We start from the raw sequence: 18,503 nt of genomic DNA, 5'->3' as shown, positions 1-18,503 counted from the left end.
AGGAAAAGAACTCTACAGGTTGCCGTACATGCATTTTCTTTTTCTTTTGAACTTCCCATGATTTCCCAGAAAGTTTTCTTTTTCTAAATAATGAGATGGGTTTGACACAACTGGGAACATGGACAAGCTGCGATTTGAGAGCAAATCAGCCTGATGTTACGCTTCTCAGGTGGCGCTAGTGGTAAAGCATCGACTTGCCAATGCCAGAGATGCAAGAGACGTGGGTTTGAACTCTGGGTCAGGAAGATCCCCTGGAGTAAGAAATGGCCACCCACTTCAGTATTCTTGCCTGGAGAATCCCATGGACAGAGGAGCCTGGTGGGCTACAGTCCATGGGGTTGCAAAGAGTCAGACATGATTAAGCACACACACAGCCTGATGTTAGAACACTTGTTTAATCTTGATCTTCTGTAGTTTTATTAAACTTGAACAGAGGGGAAGAAGAATACTTGCTAAATTGTTCATGCTTTTGCAATACAGTGTTTTTAATATATATATTTTCCTTCTGCAGCAATTAGACAGCATCCATGTCACCATCTTGCACAAGGAGGAAGGGGCTGGCCTTGGGTTCAGCTTGGCAGGAGGAGCAGATCTAGAAAACAAGGTGATCACGGTGAGTGGCCCAGTCATGGGGTTCATCAGAGCCAGAGGCAATGACCCTTGGAGAGGGGAGCACTTATCAGGAGGGGGATCAGAGGAATGCATAACCCCAGGCCCTGGGCAGGAGGTTACTGCAGGAGTTTAAGATACTTAGAGAAGCATAGATACTTAACCACTGGACCACGAGGGAAGTCCCATGATCCTTAACTTTAAAAAGGTCTCTGTGTACACAAAACAACTTTAATTTACCCAAAGAAATCGGAATCACTTATGGAACTTTAAAAAACATTACAGGCATCTCAGCCTCACCCCCAAGCTGTTTTATCAGAATTCCTTGAAGTCAAAGCCTTAATGCCTCCATTTTTGAAGGTCCTGGAGAGACGTTTAAAAAATTCCAACACAGTAAATGTCACTTCATTGAAGTGAAGTGAAGTGATATGAAAGTTACTCAGTCATGTCCAACTCTTTGCAACCCCAGGGACTATGCAGTCCACAGAATTCTCTAGGCCAGAATACCAGAGTGGGTAGCCTTTTCCTTCTCCAGGGGATCTTCCCAACCCAGGGATCGAACCCAGGTCTCCCACCTTGCAGGCAGATTCTTTACCAGCTGAGCCACCGGGGAAGCCCAAGACTACTAGAGTGGATAGCCTATCCCTTCTCCAGCGGATCTTCCCGACCCAGGAATCAAACCAGGGTCTCCTGCATTGCAGGCGGATTCTTTACCAACTAAGCTATCAGGTTAATTCAATGTTATGTGAATTTCATCTCAACAGCAAGACAACAGGAAGAAAATTCAAAACAAATTTTTTTCAGTGTCATGTCTCTTTTGGAAATAGAGATTAGTAACCTATTAGCCACCAACATTTAAAAATTTTTTAACTTTATAAGCCACTGGGCTTCTCTGGTGGCTTAGACAATAAAGAATATGCTTACAATGCAGAAGACCTGCCCAGGTTTGATCCCTGGGTCAGGAAGATCCCCTGGAGTAGGAAATGGCAGCCCACTCCAGCATTCTTGCCTGGAGAATCCCATAGGCAGAGAAGCCCAGAAAGCTACAGTACATAGGGTCACAAAGAATAGGATACGACTGAGCAACCAACATTTTATCTTATTATTGGAGTATAATTGCTTTACGATGTTTGTGTTAGTTTCTGCTGTACAACAAAGCAAATCAGCTATGGGTATACATATATGTATATGCATATATACATATATGTATATGCATATACATACATGTATATACATATATGTATATGCATATATATATATATATGCATATACATATATACATCCCTCTTGGATGTCCCTCCCAACTCCCCACTCCATCCCACCCATCTAGGTCATCACAGAGCACTGACCTGAGCTCCCTGTGCTTGACATACATACGCCACCAATGTTTAGACAAGAATGATTTATGACCACAGGAGCCTGTGCCAAAGGCTTTACAGGAAGGATTGAAGGCCTGGCTGTGACAGATAGCACAGCACATCTAGATGGAAAGAGGTCCCACCTGGACAGAAAGAGGCCTTGGGCAGGCGGGTGTGGTACAGGAGGCTGTTTTCCTGGGTTTGCCCACTGGGAGATGGGGTGTGTTAACACAGACGGTGGTGAAGCAGATCTGATGGTTGGCGGCGGGTGGTGGGGCCCACCTGGAAAGGTCAGGAAGCTGTTTCTGTTGCTATTCACAGAGCACAGCTCAGGATGTACCCGAGGCTTCAGATCTCGAGGTCCAGCCCCCTGTTCTCGCAGGACCAGCTGGTATGCAGGGTAACTCGGCACACTGCTTTCAGTCATTTCAGAGTCAGTCGTGTGTGAGCAGCAACTTCCTTCTTTGCAAGCAAGCTCTCCACCACAAAAAAGCACATAAAACCCATGAGGACCTAGTTCTGACACTGAGCACTGGCAGATCACCATAAAGACGTTCTGGACGGTACAGTCTGCTTCCTAATTGAAGAGCAGAAGAGAGAGCTTGCCTGTGGGAACAACACTTTGGATCTGTGGGTCTGCCCTGGAGGGGGGAATTTTCTGCACCCATTTCGGCTGCCACCCCTGACACTGCCTCAAAAGCCAGGAGCGGTACACGTCGGCTGATCCTATGCACCGAACTTCCCCTTTCTCCTTCCATGTTTGAGCGCTTCTGTTCCTTTCCAGATTCATTCAAAGAGAACTAACGTTGAATACCGTCCATTATCAAGAACAAGCTGGGCTCCCACTGACGTGCAAGCTTTCTTCCCCATGCCTCAGGATGGGGGATCGTTGGCATGCTTGCTTCATTTGTGGAGGATGGATGGAGATGCAGAACAGAAATTCTGCCTCCTACTCAGGTCTCCTAATCAGAGGATCTTGACTACATCTGACCCCATAACAGAATTTTTCCAACACTGAAACTATTTAGAGAAACAAAGAACCTTGATCAAAGGATAACAGCAAAACAACACATAGCACAGTTTAGCGATTGCCCACTCATGCTGTCATTCAGTCCTCCTAATTAAGCACATTAGAATTTACATCATTAAAAAGACTGAGGCAGGTCTTCCCTGGGAGTCCAGTGGTTAAGACTCCTTGCCTCCATTGCAGAGGCGGTGGGTTTGATCCTGAGTCAGGGAATTAAGATCCCACATTCCGTGGGGCCAAAAATAAAAAGCCCCATACATGTTAAAAAAAAAATGTATTACAGAAAAAAAAAGAAGACAACTGTGGCAAAGACATGAGATTTTTTTTTTTAAATCCTACACATTTTTCAGAAAGGGAACTTAGGTGGGTGATGGTCTCTTTTAATTGGAATTAAGGATCAGAATTTCTAGGGGAGGAGCTTTAAAAATGTTCAGACTTCCTAGGATAATAATTCTGCATTCTGTGAAACATGTGGCCTGAGAATTTCTCTATGAAAAAAAGAATGCTTTGCTGAACCTTTTGGGGATCACTATATTATTTGGCCTGTTCTTAGAGAATTATCATGCCAGCCTGCACTATAGAGTCTCTAATATTTTTTTTACATGGTAGACATTTTCAGAGCTTGTATTTTATCCAATGTTCTTAATTTTCTTAGACCTTGGAAACTTCTCTAACACAATGTCTATTAATATGGCACAAAATCAGTGCTTGAAGAAAGTTTCCCTGGGAGAATGCTGATGCATAGCACAAAGGGCAAAAGAGTGTGACCAAATGTTAACTAGGATTGTAGCAATACAGTCTAGGAGGTTGTGTTGGAAAGAATTTTGAGGGCCAGTCTGGCCACTTTTGCTAATGATCTCTGCTCTGGGTAGAGAAGGGGGTGAAGCTGGCTGGCAGCTCTGCTCTGGGTAGAGAAGGGGGTGAAGCTGGCTGGCAGCCCTGAGCTAGGACATCTTTCATTTTATTTTCTTTGAAAGAATCTTCTGGGCTTCCTGGTGGCTCAGTGGTAAAGAACCTGCCTGCCAATGCAGGAGATACAGGTTTGACTCCCGGGTGGGGAAGATGCAAGGAGAAGGAAGTGGCACCCCTTCCAGTATTCTTGCCTGGAAAATCCCATGGACATAGGAGCCTGGCAGGCTACAGTTCATGGGGTCACAGAAGAGGTGGTCGCTTAGCAACTAAACAACAAGAACCTGGGTTTAACTGGTCGTGATCCTCCTCCAGCAAGAATCCGGATCCAATATGGTAAGTCCTGGGTCCTGATCTCCTCTGGTTTGCTCAGGTTCACAGGGTGTTCCCTAACGGGCTGGCCTCCCAGGAAGGGACCATTCAGAAGGGCAACGAGGTTCTCTCCATCAACGGCAAGTCTCTCAAAGGAGCCACACACAATGATGCCCTGGCTATCCTCCGCCAAGCTCGGGAGCCCAGGCAAGCTGTGATCGTCACCAGGAGGCAGACTCTGGAGGCCACAACCGACCTCAACTCCTCCACTGATTCCTCAGGCTCAGCCTCTGTGGCCAGTGACATCTCCATAGAATCCGGTAAGTTCTCCTTGCCTGGTAGAAGCCTTGTGGGCCACATCACTTTTGGATGTGTGAGGCCAGCGCTGGCAGGGCCATTCCTGGTCCTCAGAACACTTAGCCAGCTGGGCGATGCACACACAGGTGAATCCTACATGCACACAAGTTCCCTGGCAGCATCAGCCAGGCTCACCTGATACCCAGAAGGAGAACATCCCTAACAAACCTCTGTGTTTTCTCATCAGCAGAGGCCACAGTCTGCACGGTGACCCTGGAAAAGACCTCTGCGGGACTGGGCTTCAGCCTGGAAGGAGGGAAGGGCTCCCTGCATGGGGACAAGCCTCTGACGGTTAATAGGATCTTCAAAGGTGCGATGTGGGTCCCCCTTTCAGCTTCAGCTCTAGTTGTGGGTGTTGGACCAGGCAGCCCACAGGCTTCTGAGGGCCTTACAGGGCATATCGGTTTCCCACAACCCCAGGCCCTTTTGGGAGGCAGGCAGACCTCTTACGAACTTGACTTTGCTTTTTCTCCCTGTTCTCCTTGGCTCAGACATCCCCATAATCCCTCTATTTTGCTGGGTCCTTGTAAGTGACCCAGCCTGCTCTGGCTTCAGCCTGGCAGGGATAGGACCAAGGTGAAGTACATGAGGCCTTGAGTGCCATTTTTTTAATTTTTAAAAATCTTTTGTTGTTTATTTAACAAATTTAAATTGTTAAATTGCTCCTCGTGGGCTTTCTCTAGTTGCATAGAGCAGGGGCTACTCTCTGGTTGCGGTGTGCAGGCATCTCATTGTGGTGGCTTCTCTCATTGCAGAGCTGGGGCTCTAGAGGACTCAGGCTTAGTAGTTGTGGTGCACAGGCTTAATTGCCCCTTGGCATAAGGAATCTTCCTGGATCAGGGATCGAACCCACGTCTCCTGCATTAGCAGGCAGATTCTTATCCACTGGTCCACCAGGGAAGTCCTGGGTGCAATATTGAAGGGGGTGCCAAAATATTCAGTAATCAAGATACAGACTGTTTCAATGCAATATTTTTTTAAATCAAAATTAATTCAAAAAGCCCACAATGAACAAAACACAGTCTGACTTTCCACTAGCAGAACCCAGCCTCACTCACCTCATTCTAATCCTGGACTCATCAGCTCCTACTGTTATTCAAAATGTTGAGATTTTGTTCATCATGGATTGGGGAGCAAGCCAACTCTAGTTGGAGGTTACTTGAGTTTTCCTGGGAAGATAATGAATGGCCTGCAGCTGTCATATACAATCATTCCTGATTCTTCACTGCTTCTCAAGCTGGACCTCCTGAGTCCCAGAGCCAGGAGTTGTAGACGAGGGGTCACGTGGTCTGGGATCTGGTCCAGTTCTGCTTCTTTTTTTGGCTATGCTGGGTCTTCATTGCTGTATGCACGCTTTTCTCTAGTTGCAAGTGCACGGGCTTCTTATTACAGTGGCGTCTTGTTGCAGAGCACAGGCTCCATAACACGAATGCTTCAATAGTAGCAGCACGTGAGGTTCCCAAGCTCTAAAGCACAGGCTCAGTAGTTGTGGTGTATGGGCTTAGTTGCTCCACAGTATGTGGGATCTCCCCCTATCAGGGATCGAACCGATGTCTCCTGCATTGACAGGCAGATTCTTTACCACTGAGCCACCAGGGAAGCCCTCCAGCTCTGCTTCTAACTGCCAGTGACTATTGTCTTCTGGGCCTGAGGCTCCTGATCTATAGGAAGAGCTGTTGACGGGGGTCTTTGGGCTCTTAGTGTTGCAATGCAAAGGCCTTCCTAGCTCTGCTCCCTGTACCCCAGGGAGGCCCCGTTGCAGACTGGTTTTGTTTCTGGGAGGCCTGCTACAACTGCTGAGGCTCACATGGGAGCTTACGAAGGATGCTATGTTTACTCCAACTCTGGAGAAGCTATATATATATAATATATATGTATATATAGAATTGGGTTTTTTTTTTTTTTATTCTTAACCAAGACTTCACCTTATTTATTTATGGCTGCATCAGGTCTTAGTTATGGCACATGGGCTTCTCTCTAGTTGTGTCATGCAGGGCTTAGTTGTCATATGGGCTTAGTTGCCCCAAGGCCTGTGGGATCTTAGTTCCCCAACCTCAATCCCTGCATTGGAAGATGAATTCTTAATCTCTGGACCACCCGGGAAGTCCTCAATTCTGGGAAAGGTATTTTTAACTTTTTATTTTAATTTTTGACCACACTGCATAGCACGTGTGTATGTGTGCTCAGTCATGTCCGACTCTTTGCAACCCCGTGGACTGTAGCCTGCAGGGTCCTCTGTCCATGGGATTTCCCAGGTAAGAACACTGGAGTGGGTTGCTATTTCCTTGCAGAATCTTAATTACCAATTAGGGATCAAACCCACACCCCTTGCAGTGGAAGCTTCAAGTCTTAACCGCTGGACCACCAGGGAATTCCCAGTATTTTTAACTTTTGAAAGTTGATTTGTGATGAGCATACGTCTCCAAGTCACTGGACCTGGATTCTAGTGTTAGTTCTGCCACCAATGGCAGCATGACCTTAGACGAGTCACTTCACCATCTTGGTCCCATTTGCTTACACGGGGATGAGCCTGCCAGCTGCAGGGTGATGTGGGGCCAAGGGATGTGGACTCTAGAGCCACAAAGTCTGGTTCAAACCTAGACCCCATCACGCAGCAGCTTCGAAGCTCAGGTGAGTTACTTGCGTCCTTGGTTTCCTCCCACATGAAAAGGGAACAGTAACAGAGCTACTAGAGTCCTAGGACTCTTGCCATAAATGCTGAGTGTTAACACAAAGCCTGTGATATATAATTGCCCAGTATATTTTAGCTTTTTTTTTTTTTTTTTAGAAATGTCTGTTTAGATGCTTGATCTGTTTTGTTTATTTACTGGCCACACTGCACAACATGCAGGATCTTGGCTCCCTGACCACGGACTGACCCTGTGCCCCCTGCACTGGAAGGTGAAGCCCTAACCATTGGGCCACCAGGGAAGTCCTTGGAGGCCTCGCTTTAGATCGACCACTGAGCTCCAGAGGGATGGGCTCCAGTTCCCTTCTGAGCTGTCCTGGCTCCTCAGAGGCCAAGGGTAGGTGGTGACTGCTTGTTCCCTTGTCACTCAAGGCACCCACTCTCTCCTCTCTCATCCCAGGGGTGGCCTCAGAACAGAGTGACACAGTCCAGCCGGGAGATGAAATCTTACACCTGGCCGGCACCGCCATGCAGGGCCTCACGCGGTTTGAAGCCTGGAACATCATCAAGGCGTTGCCTGATGGCCCTGTGACGATCGTCCTCAGGAGGAAGAGCCTGCAGTCCAAGGGGACCCCAGCTGCTGGAGATCCCTAGGCCCAGCACCAGTGCAGATGCCAGAGCCTACCACATGCAGGTCCCCGAACTGCTAATTCTCAGGGTCACAGCTAACCCCACCCAATGGGGGAACGCACAGGTGTGCTTCCCGGTGGCTGCTTGCCCAGGTCTGGACCTTCTGGGACCCCACCCAGTGAGAGGGTGGTCCCAGAAGTTAGGGCACAGTCACAGTGGGGTGGCCGATACAAATGACAGACTGCATCTAGAGAGCTTAGTGATAATACTGTGGTGCTGTAAATAAAATGGATATATGATTGGATATGAAATCCATGGCTTGCTCTGCAGATTTTCTAAGGCCTGTCTCTGGGTGACGATCCACCCTAACCTTTGTTTTCCTCATGAGTCTGCAATGCTGGCCTGCTTGGAGGGGGTTCCCTTCATCCTGCTCCACTTGACATCAACTGGTGCCAACTCACAGGCTGGAGGCTAGAACCACTGTTAGGGTCATCCACTCACACACGGGTCACTGAGGTTGGCTGCTGCTAGGAACTCAGCTGGAGCCATTGGCCTGGACACTTGGAGGCGGCCTCTCCCTGTGGCCAGGGCTTCTTCACAATACATGACTGGGTGTCCCCCAAGAGTGTGAGAGCCAGGTAGGAGCTGCATCCTTGATGTGACCTTATCTCCAAAGTTGAAGAGCATCACTTCTCTTGTGATCCATCAGTCAGAGCTGGCCCAGGCCTGCTCAGGTTTAAGGGGAGGGGAAAGGCGGCTTGGGCTATTTTTGAAAAATATGGTCTATCACATAGTGCATTTGCAAAACTGTTTTTGGTTGGGGTTGGAGAAGCGCTCCTAGCTGGGGTGGTACCCAGTGACAGAGCAAGTAAACAGACAAGTGAAACTCTATGTGTGCTCAGCTGTGCCAACAGAATAGACCAGCCTGAGTCTGACAGGGTGAAATACACATGGCTGCCATTTACCTCCCATGTGCCAAGCACCGTGTTGGTATTAAGTGGACGTTGTCTTCAGTAATCACAGCAGTGTCTACAGAGCGTGGACCACCAGAGCGTGATATAACTCCTGTTATATAGATGAGAACACTGAGACCCAAGACAGTGAGAAACTTGTCCAGCTGGTAAATGATACAGAGTGAGTCCTTTCTTCTGTGATTTGGTTGAGACCAATAGGCCAAGATGGGGCTTCCCCGATGGTTCAGCAGGTAGAGAATCCACCTGCAATACAGGAGACACAAGAGACTCGGGTTCGATTCCCTGCCAGGAGGGCATGGCAACCCATTCTAGTATTCTTGCCTGGAGAATGCCATGGACAGAGGAGCCTGGTGGGCCACAGTCCGTGGATTCACAAAGAGTTGGACACAACTGAGCAACAAGCATGTGCACAACAGGCCAGGATGCTTTTAAATGCAGACAGAACATTGTGGGGAAGCTACCGCTGTGGTCATTACTTAGCGCCTGACTGCTGAGCTCGGGGCAAGGAAATTGATTAGCAACACTTAGTATCCCCTGACCAGGGCTTCTCTGGTGGCTCAGCAGTAAAGAATCTGCCTGCCAATGCAAGAGAACATGGGTTTGATCTCTGGGTTGGGAAGCTCCCCTGGAGAAGGAAATGGTAACCCACTCCAGTATTCTTGCCTGGGAAATCCCATGGACTTGGTAACAGCCGATGGCCCTACCAGGGCTTGGAGGCCAGAAGACTCCTGCTCCACCTTCCATAACCAAGGACAAGAAAAGGCAAATGCCCAAGGGAGGGGAGGTTCTCCTCAAATCCCACTTGTAGGCTTGCTCCATCCAGAATCAATTCCAGAGTGCTTCCAGGGCCAGATTCAAACTGCCTGGTTTCCCTGGGGCACATGAAATTTAACTCATGCAGGGGGAAAATAAAGAAAAATGATTTGAATAAAAGAGACAACAAAAGGAATATTGAAAGTGTTTTTCCTGAAGGTTCATCTCATTTTTTAAACATCAGGTTGACATCTTTAAGGGGAAGGCTGGCCCAGCACCATACATCCGGGGGTCTGAGGTACAGGACTGAGAGCTCGGATGCAAGAAAGGGGCTAAGCCAGGTTTTGGGGGATATCTGAGAGTGACCGGCAGAGGAAGGCTTTGGACCCTAGTGTGTCCCACGGTGCCCAGGCAGAGTCCCCGTCTGGTGGTCGGGGGATCAGATGCACCTGCTGGAGAAGGTGTACTTGGATGACAAGAGCCCCACCCGAGTAGATGGAGGAGCAGGGGACACAGGGTCGCCCCTGGCTGATGTCCCTGGAGACGAACTTTCCATCGGTGTCTTCCAAAGGAGCCCATGTGCTCCCAGGCTCTCCAGGGGTGTCCCAACAACTGCCCTTCTGCACGAGCCACGGCAGTGCTCGGCCAACCAGCCAGGCTGTCAGCCGAAGAATTTCTTCACTGCTTTCTCAAGGTTGGCATAGAACCCAGCCATGCTGTGGGGGAAGAAGGAGTCCACCACGCCCTGTGGGAGGTAACCACTGAGGTCAGTCTGGAAGAACGTGACCAGGCTGGTTTTGTTTGGCTCCCTGTGAAAACAAAAACAGGGCTCTTAGGTATCTAGAACCTAGGCCCACTCAGGGAAGTGTTTCAAACCCAGGGATTTTGCTGGGTTCACTGCCCAGGGGTCCCCTCTGGGCCTGCTTCTTTTCAGGATGGAAGCGGGTCCTCTCAAGCATGCTTCCCTGGCCCCACATGGATGGCCAGTGAGGACATGCCCCCATTTCCATCCCAGCAAGGCCATTCATTCCCTGTGCCTGATTCACTCGGGAAAGTCTTTCAGAGAATTTACTCCAGTGCTGGGCCCTGGGAGAAAGAGACACGATGCTGCCCTCCGACCACTGAAGGCAGTGATTCTGCAAGAGGTCTGGCAACTCCTGGGAGTTCCTAACACCCTTTCGAGGGCTTTTCAAGGTCAAGACTATTTTTCTCACAGCACTAAGATGTGATTTGCCTTTCCACTCCAATTCTCTCAGCCTGTACTTTATTCTCACAAATTTTTCCCATGGCCAGCACAATGAAGGCATGGGCTTTGTGGAGACCAAGCATTTTTATTTGTTTATTTATTTTTAATTTTTGGAGGCCATGCCTCACAGCATGTGGGATCTTACTTTCCCAGCCTGGGATAGAACCTGCATCCCCTGTATTGGAAGTATGGAGTCTTAGCCATTGGACCACCAGGGAGGTCCCTAAGCATCTTATTTGAATGGAATTGTTAACAGCTTCGCTGCTGGGGCAGTGGTGGGGGGCAGTTTCCAAAGACTCTGATGTGTGCATCACAACAGACTGAATGTAGAAGCAGATGTGAGCTTCTATTAAGCCTGACATTAATATTTCCTCAAATGTAAAACAAGGCCACTCCCCACTATTTTTTTCTTTTGAAAAATATAGTTATTTTTCACAACAATATTTACATTATCATGTAATTGCTGTTGTTGTTGTTCAGTTGATAAATCATGTCTGACTTTTTGCAACCCCTTAGACTGCAGCGCGACAGGCTTCCCTGTCCTTCACTGTCTCCTGGAGTTTGCTCAAATTCATATTGAGTTGGTGATGCTACCTAACCATTTCATCCTCCACCATCCCCTTCTCCTTTTGCCTTCCATCTTTCGTAGCATCAGGGTCTTTTCCAATGAGTCACTTCTAATGAATGTATCATTATTTTAAAATAAATATTTTAAAATGTCTCAGGTTTAATGTCAAATATAGTAAATATTGATGGATATAATCCACATGAACAAAACACTTTGATGCCCTGAATAATACTGAAGAGTGTAAATGAGAGCTTCCCTGATAGCTCAGCGTTAAAGAATCCACCTGCCAATTCAGGAGATGTGGGTTTGATCCCTGGGTCGGGAAGATGTGCTGGAGAAGGAACTGGCAACCCATTCCAGTATTCTTGCCTGGGAAATCCCATGGACAGAGAACCATGGCGGGCTACAGTCCATGGGATCACAAAAGAGTTGGACACAACCGAGTGACTAAACAGTAACAGTGGAGACTCAGACCAAAAATATGAGAACTAAGATCCTGCATGCTGCTCGGTATGGCAAAAAAACAAAAACAAAAAAACCTGGCCATGACCTGTGAGAACACAGGGACAGAACCATTTCTGAGCTCAGTTCTGGGGCTGACTCATGCTGTGCTCTCAGAATCACCCATTAGGCCAGAGCATCTCAACCTCATTCCTTGCTGAGGGGACACAAGATGAGCACCAGTGGGGGGACTGAGGGTGGTGACAGCTAAGCTCCTGGCTGGTCCCAGCTGGTGGAGCGCTCTCAGAACCCCAAGAACACTGGGTGCCCAGACCCTACATGGCCAGCCTGTGACCCTGCACAGACTCTGTAACAGCAAGGCCTACAGAGGTGTAAGGCATTTTAATTATTGGGAATCATCATTAATGTTGCCATTGAGTAGAACATCCTCCACCTTGGACAGAAAGGAGATCAAACCAGTCAGTCCTAAAGGAAATCAACCCTGAATATTCACTGGAAGGACTGATGCTGAAGCTGAGGCTCCAATACTTGGCCGCCTGATGCAAAGAGCTGACTTACTAGAAAAGACCTGATGCTGAAAAATACTGAAGGAGAAGGGGAAGGCAGAGGATGAGACGGCTGGATGCTATCACCGATTCAATGGACGTGAGTTTGAACAAACTCTGGGAGACGTGAGGCACAGAGCAGCCTGGCATGCTGCAGTCCCTGGGGTTGCAAAGAGTCGGACACGACTGATCGACTCAACAACAACAACAGGACATCTTCAGTGAAGCCACAGTGAGGTCTCAGCACGTCATTCATTCTGGAGGCTGTCCTTACCCTGGCAGAGGTTCACAGAAACAACCACAGGGATGGTTAAATCCTCTCACGTAACCCGGTTTCGGGGGACAAGATGGATGCTCCACATTGGTAGCTGGAAGACAGAGTAAAGGGTTAGGGAGCTACAGCTTTGGGCAATCGGGCCCCAGTGGCTGAAGGGCCTTACCAGGCACCCAGAGTGTATGCAGACCAGTCACCTGGAGCCTGAGCTCTCCCTACTGCCGCTCCACTGTCCCTTGCACACACGCGTTCACACGTATGTGTGCCCACACATTTCTGCACTCACACATGCACACACACCCTCTCCAACCTGCCAGTGTATTAGAGGAAAGAATATTTCAGGGTCTTCCCTGGTGGCCCAGTGGTAAAGAACCCACCTGCCAATGCAGGAGAGGTGGGTTCCATCTCTGGGTCGGAAAGATCCCATGGAGGAGGGCATAGCAACACTCTCCAGTATTCTTGCCTGGAGAATCCCATGGACAGAGGAGCCTGGTGGGCTACAGTCCAGGGGGTCACAAAGAGTTGGACATTACTGAGCATACACACACGCAGGGAACTAGATTCCAAATGCCATAACTAAGACCTTGCATAGCCAAATAAATACAATTTTTTCTCTTTAAAAGAAAGAACATTTCAGACATCAGGCTCGAGGGTAGAAGGAAGAAGGTCCCCCTCTCAAATCCCAGCCAACAGAGGTGTGGAGGTGCCATCACCTGCCCCCCCCCACATGGGATATTCAGGAGAGCAGCCAGGCTGGCACTTTCTGCAGGAGGAACCGTAAAAAGTGCAGAGGCAGGAACTTTGCTCCTGGCTGGAAGTGGGGGAGCTGACAGCGCCATAGTCCTCATGGGAAGGTGCTCCATGGGTGCAGGGGATCATCACACCCTGGGTTCCCTGGAGCCAAACCATAGCCTGCTTGTCTGGGGTACGAACTATGCACCTCAGCAGGAATGAAAACAGGGTGCTGATGGAATCTGTGTCTTCAAACTAAAATGACATGTATGGACGCTCTCATCTCAGATCTCCCTGGCACAGAATCCCCCCAAACCTGACAAGGGGAGGGGAACACAGAAAAACGAGCCCAGGCTGTGCATGCCCCAGGGGTTTCTAGCTGGTGGGCTTTCTTTGAGGAACTGGGCGGGTGTGGGGGAGACAGAGACCAGCAGCCCACTACCACCTCGAAGCAGGGCCACCGTCACTCACCATTGGAACTGATGGTGCCGTCCTCGTATGTCCTGACTAGCACCAGGTCCACGAAGTCTCTGGGGGAAATAAGCTTCATGACGGCTGAGGGCGTGGTGGTTCTACTGAAGAGCAGGGTCTGTCAGAGGAAAAAGGGGTCCAGCTGCGTGCAATGGCCAGGCGTCTGCTCCCTGCCCTGACTCCTCGGAGCTCACCCACCCCCGCATCTGGTCCCAATAACCCCGGCTCTGGAAGATGGGAACAGCACTGACAGCAAGGTGGCGTTGTGACCTAGAGGGTCTGGAGTGAACTTCCCCGGATGGAGGTGCCAAGGGTCATGGGAACACACCCAGTTAGCAAAATCTTGGGTTGTGACCTGGGCAACAAGGGCAGCCTGAATGATGCAACAAAGCGCTGGCCTGCGGCAACTAAGACTTGACTCAGGCAAAAGTAAAAACAAATAAATATTTTAAAAAATAAAAAGGATCATGAGAGTTGTCACTGGTGGAGCATGTAATAAGAGTCTGGCTGGACAAAGCTCTCCGTTGTTCAGTCACTAAGTCTTGTCCGACTCTCTGCACCGACTCCATGGACTAACACACACCAGGCTTCCCTGTCCTTCACTACCTCCCGGAGTTTGTTCAAACTCATGTCCACTGAGTCTATGGACAATGCTCTCAGTGGTCCCACACAACTGAGAAACTGGTTTCATGTACCCATTTGACCAAAGAAGAAAACTGAGGCTTGTAGAGATGAAGGAATTGACTGCAAAGCTAAAGGTGGAGAGGAGAGACTTGAACTGGGCTGGGTCTAGGCTGAGGCAAGAGAACCCATTCCTTTCTTAGGCTGCCTTTGCTCTTCTTGCCCAACCCTGAGAACAGTGCCTCCTTAAATATGTGTCCTGCACAGCTTTCTGGTTTCCCCCAGCCCCAGCCCTGGGAGGGAACACCCCTAGAACTTCACCCAGTCTCAGAATATTCCACCAAGTCCATTCCCCCACTTTACAAGTCAAGGACCCCCCAAGCCCGTGCTTTATCCCATGGTTCCCCTGCTCCAGCAGGACGTCAGTCCTTTCAGGGTCCTAAGATCAGGCCCCAAGATGGGACAGTCCCAGGGAGAGCCTATCCCATTATTCACTTAATGTGTGTTAATTATTCAGTTGTGTCTGACTCTTTGTGATCCCATGGACTGTAGCCTGCCAGGTTCCTCTGTCCATGGAATTCTGCAGAATACTGGAGTGGGTAGCCATTCCCTTCTCCAGAGGATCTTCCCGACCCAGGGACTGAAGCCAAGTCTCCTGTATTGCAGGCAGATTCTTTTCCATCTAAGCCACCAGGGAAGCCCATTCACTTAATATTTTTTATCTAAATGTGCTCACTTTTTAAAACTTAAACTTATTTTAAAAGGAAGCTATTTAACTGCTGGAAATGAAAAAGAAGGTATCAGTTGGCATAAATAAAAGACAACTGCTACACACACATGGAATTCTTGGGTTCTGTTTCTGGGCCTGAGGCCAGCTGTCTGTCATCATGGAGATTAGCAAGGTGTCAAAGGCACATCAGCCCTTGAGACTTTCTGCTTCAAGTTATCAGAGAGATTGAAGGCTTGAAATGGAGTGACCTCACTAGGTGTGATTGAACTTCAGCTTCAAATGTTAAAGACCTATCACCTTGTACCCCACCCTTCACGAAACACTGACATAAACTCCTGTGATGATGAATTGAAATGTGAATTCCTGGTGAAGGTTAAGAACACTTGGCTCCTGACGATCAAGTAGTAAAGAATTATGGCTTGAGGTTTCCTAACACCTGCTATAGAAGCACCCAAGAGGGTACTAGGTCCACAGATGTCAAAATCAAGGCACCATTCAAAAAAAAATTTTTTTTTGCAACATTTCCTCAAGGCAACTTTTTCATTTCTTTTGGCTGTCTTTTTTTTTCCTCCTTAACTTCTATAATCAAAATGAGGTGGATTCTTAACACTATGGGGCTTCCCAAGTGGCTCAGTGGTAAAGAATCCACCTGCCAATGCAAGAGACCCAGGTTGAATTCCGGGGTTGGGAAGATCCCCTGGAAGAGGAAATGGCAACCCACTCCAGTATTCTTGCCTGGGAAATCTCATGGACAGAGGACCCTGGCGGCTACAGTTCATGGGGTCGTAAACAGTCAGACACAACCAAAGCAACTTAGCACACACACACACATGCTTAACACTACAGAGGATCCCAGGGCAGGACCAATTAGATCTCTGCTGTCCAATATGGCAGCCACAAGTTCCACATGGCAATTTAAATTTACACTGAATCATGAAAATTATATAAAATTAACTATTTCTTCAAACTAGACACCTTTCAAATGTCTGTGGCCACCTGGGGCCAGTGGCTACTGTATTGAACAGCGCTGTTGTAGAATATTTTCATCACAGCAGAAAGTTCTACTGGGCAGCACTAGGCTAGATACCACATGTTTTATCAGCAGAGAAACTGGCATCCAGAATTTTCCCCCGGCACAGCCTCACAGCTGGCAGAGGATCCTGAGTCTTTGGCCAGGACTCATTATCATGGTCCCATCAAGGGGCAATATTTCAAACTAGAGCTGATGCGTCCAATCCAGGCTGCTTCACCATTCTCAGAGCTCACATTCACTCTGCACTCCTGCCTTCATTAGCCACTGCCGGGTTCTCTCAGCTCTGTCTAGGGCAGCTCTACCTCTCTGGGTCTCACTGTTACATACCTATACCTGGGCTAAGGCTGGGTTTAAGTGTTGAGCAGTGCACAACCTATTTGCTGGGCACTCCCCTTGCCTTAGGGCTTTCCAGGTGCCACAGTGGTAAAGCATCCACCTACCAATGCAGGAGATGCAAGAGAGGCAGGTTCGATCCCTGAGTCGGGAAAAATTCCTTGAGAAGGAAATGGCAACCAACACCAGTATTCTTGCCTGGGAAATCCAATGGACTGAGGAGCCTGGCTGGCTACAGTTGCAGAGTCGGACACAACTTAGCAACAAAACAACAACCCCTTGCCTAAAGGTGTCACTGACCCTTCACAGAGGGGACAGAGTCAGCTTACTGTGTCTGGATAACAGTGCTTGGAAAGACTTACATCAGTGAGGCTTTCAATAATTTCAAAACTGTTCACATTCTCATCCCACTGAGCTCGTAAAGTCCCAGCAAGTGGCTTCACGCAGTCCCACACCTGCTCTGGTGTCCCGTTCACAATGCCTTTTCCTCTGTACCTGGAGCACAAAGAGCAATGTGACCCTAAGGCATCAACCAAACTTGTTTATCCTGGGATTACACAGAAGGACTAGAAGCCATGTGTGCCACTCTTCTTTAAGACAGCCTTGCAGAGAAGGGGCTGACATCTACTGGCCCACCTCCCCATGGGCCTGCAGAAACAGACGGATGCTAAGCTTTCACAAGAATACAGTTTGAGGAAATGATTTAGTTAGATGCAGAAGCTTTTCCGGAGGATGACTGGCAAGTTGATTCCAGGTGCTAGGATGGACTGCCGTCTCAGAGGAAGCAAACCCACAGAAACATCGGGAGAGGTGTGACACCCTAAGGAGCTCTGAGCAAGGCATGCACTTACAGGTTCCCTGGAAACTCCACAGATGGCCTCCAGGAAACTGAAACTCCGTTCTGTCAAAAGGCACAGAATCGCACAATTTTAGAGCTAGAAGGACTCTTGGGAGATAGAGCCCGATCCCCTGTTTTATGGAAGAAAAGTCAAGCGCCTCAAGAGATGCAAGTCTCCAAGGTGAGACCCAACTGATTCGTGACAGAGTGGGGACTAGTCCTGAACAAAGCTGCCTCCAGGAGGATGCGGTGGACAAAGGGATCTCGTGTGGCTGCTGGAAGAGCTTTAGAGCACTGGAGATTTTCAAATCACTTTAAAAACCACCATGCATCTTGTTTTCTCGGACAATTTAGGTCTGTTTGGTGCTTCCCGCTCCACCCTAACCATTTGCCAGCAGGTGACCTTGGCTAAGTCATTTAGTGAAATGGACACATACTCAACCCCTGGGGGTCATTGTGGGCACAACTGGCCCTATTTTTTTTTTTTTTAAGGAAACAACCCCCAGTGGAATCTCCTCTTCAATCTAGCTCCAGGGGATAGAATGCAGAAAACCTCTTGGGAGAGGAGGAGCCTAGGGGCTTCTGAGACCCTAGCCCCAGTGAGCAAAGGCCCCACGACCCCTTTCTGCCCCGTTCCTCACTCACGCCTTCCCGGCAAATCTTCCAGCCCGAGTTGTCTCGCCGGTACTGGAGCATCTTCTCCGCCACCGCCTCGCTCACCTGCGCGGCCGTCGCCGGGTCCATTGCGCCGAAAGATGCGCGAGGCCTAGGGGTCGCAGGCGGGGTGTGCGGTCGCGGCCCCGCACTTGGGTTTGGAAAGCCGGAAAACCAGGGCCTGGCTTGGAGCCCAGAGTCCCGCCCCAGCCCCGCCCCCGATCTCGGATTGGCTTAGGCCTTCTGATAGGTCCCACCCTACTCTGACATTAGCAGTGCCGGAGATAGACCGGCCCCGCAGCGCGCACTACGCGCTCAGCCTCGGCTGGTCCAGGGCTCCCCCTGCAAGGTCCAGCGGGATCCGCCTTTCGCCCGTCCCAGCTCAGGGAGGGGCTTGGGGGCGCCGGAACTTGGGAGGGCCTGTGGTGGAGAGCCAAG

At 49.1% G+C, this 18,503-nt stretch overlaps 2 protein-coding genes across 7 annotated transcripts in view; one reads left to right on the top strand and one right to left on the bottom strand.

The window, feature by feature from the left end:
• Window positions 1-8,142, top strand: part of IL16 (interleukin 16) — a 112,549-nt gene extending 104,407 nt beyond the window's left edge. For 3 of the 4 annotated variants that reach the window (XM_043489437.1, XM_043489440.1, XM_043489439.1), the window contains 4 exons: window positions 512-613; window positions 4,277-4,535; window positions 4,760-4,882; window positions 7,662-8,142. In XM_043489437.1, the coding sequence (XP_043345372.1) occupies window positions 512-613; window positions 4,277-4,535; window positions 4,760-4,882; window positions 7,662-7,855 (678 nt within the window). In that variant the 3' untranslated portion in view covers window positions 7,856-8,142. The remainder of the gene's footprint in view (window positions 1-511; window positions 614-4,276; window positions 4,536-4,759; window positions 4,883-7,661) is intronic. The other variant, XM_043489438.1, reaches the window with a different exon arrangement.
• A 1,609-nt stretch (window positions 8,143-9,751) lies between these two features.
• On the bottom strand, window positions 9,752-18,283 carry STARD5 (StAR related lipid transfer domain containing 5). Of its 3 annotated transcripts, none has more exons than XM_043489442.1 (6): window positions 18,132-18,283; window positions 17,425-17,474; window positions 16,936-17,068; window positions 13,857-13,974; window positions 12,654-12,747; window positions 9,752-10,367 (listed from the first exon to the last, which is right to left on the bottom strand). In XM_043489442.1, exons 1-6 carry the CDS (start codon window positions 18,153-18,155, stop codon window positions 10,220-10,222), a joined length of 567 nt encoding a protein of 188 aa, XP_043345377.1. In that variant the 5' UTR covers window positions 18,156-18,283; the 3' UTR covers window positions 9,752-10,219. The 3 variants fall into 3 exon arrangements, with proteins under 3 accessions (XP_043345377.1, XP_043345378.1, XP_043345376.1); XM_043489443.1 differs by having other exon boundaries at window positions 9,752-10,303; window positions 18,057-18,267; XM_043489441.1 differs by having other exon boundaries at window positions 18,057-18,264.
• Window positions 18,284-18,503: the final 220 nt, after the last annotated feature.

Source organism: Cervus canadensis, chromosome 17 (genome assembly GCF_019320065.1).
Source record: "Cervus canadensis isolate Bull #8, Minnesota chromosome 17, ASM1932006v1, whole genome shotgun sequence".
Lineage (NCBI taxonomy): Eukaryota > Metazoa > Chordata > Mammalia > Artiodactyla > Cervidae > Cervus > Cervus canadensis.
This window is presented reverse-complemented; position numbering and strand designations above follow the sequence as displayed.

Bases quoted from the DNA above. Each gene is read 5' to 3' on its own strand.
- STARD5 (XM_043489441.1), bottom strand. From the start codon at position 18,155: ATGGACCCGGCGACGGCCGCGCAGGTGAGCGAGGCGGTGGCGGAGAAG. The intron at 13,975-16,935 runs GTAAGTCTTTCC...TTCCTCTGACAG, and splicing joins TTATTGAAAGCCTCACTGAT to ACCCTGCTCTTCAGTAGAAC. The intron at 12,748-13,856 runs GTGAGTGACGGT...TCTGTCTTCCAG, and splicing joins CGGCACCATCAGTTCCAATG to CTACCAATGTGGAGCATCCA.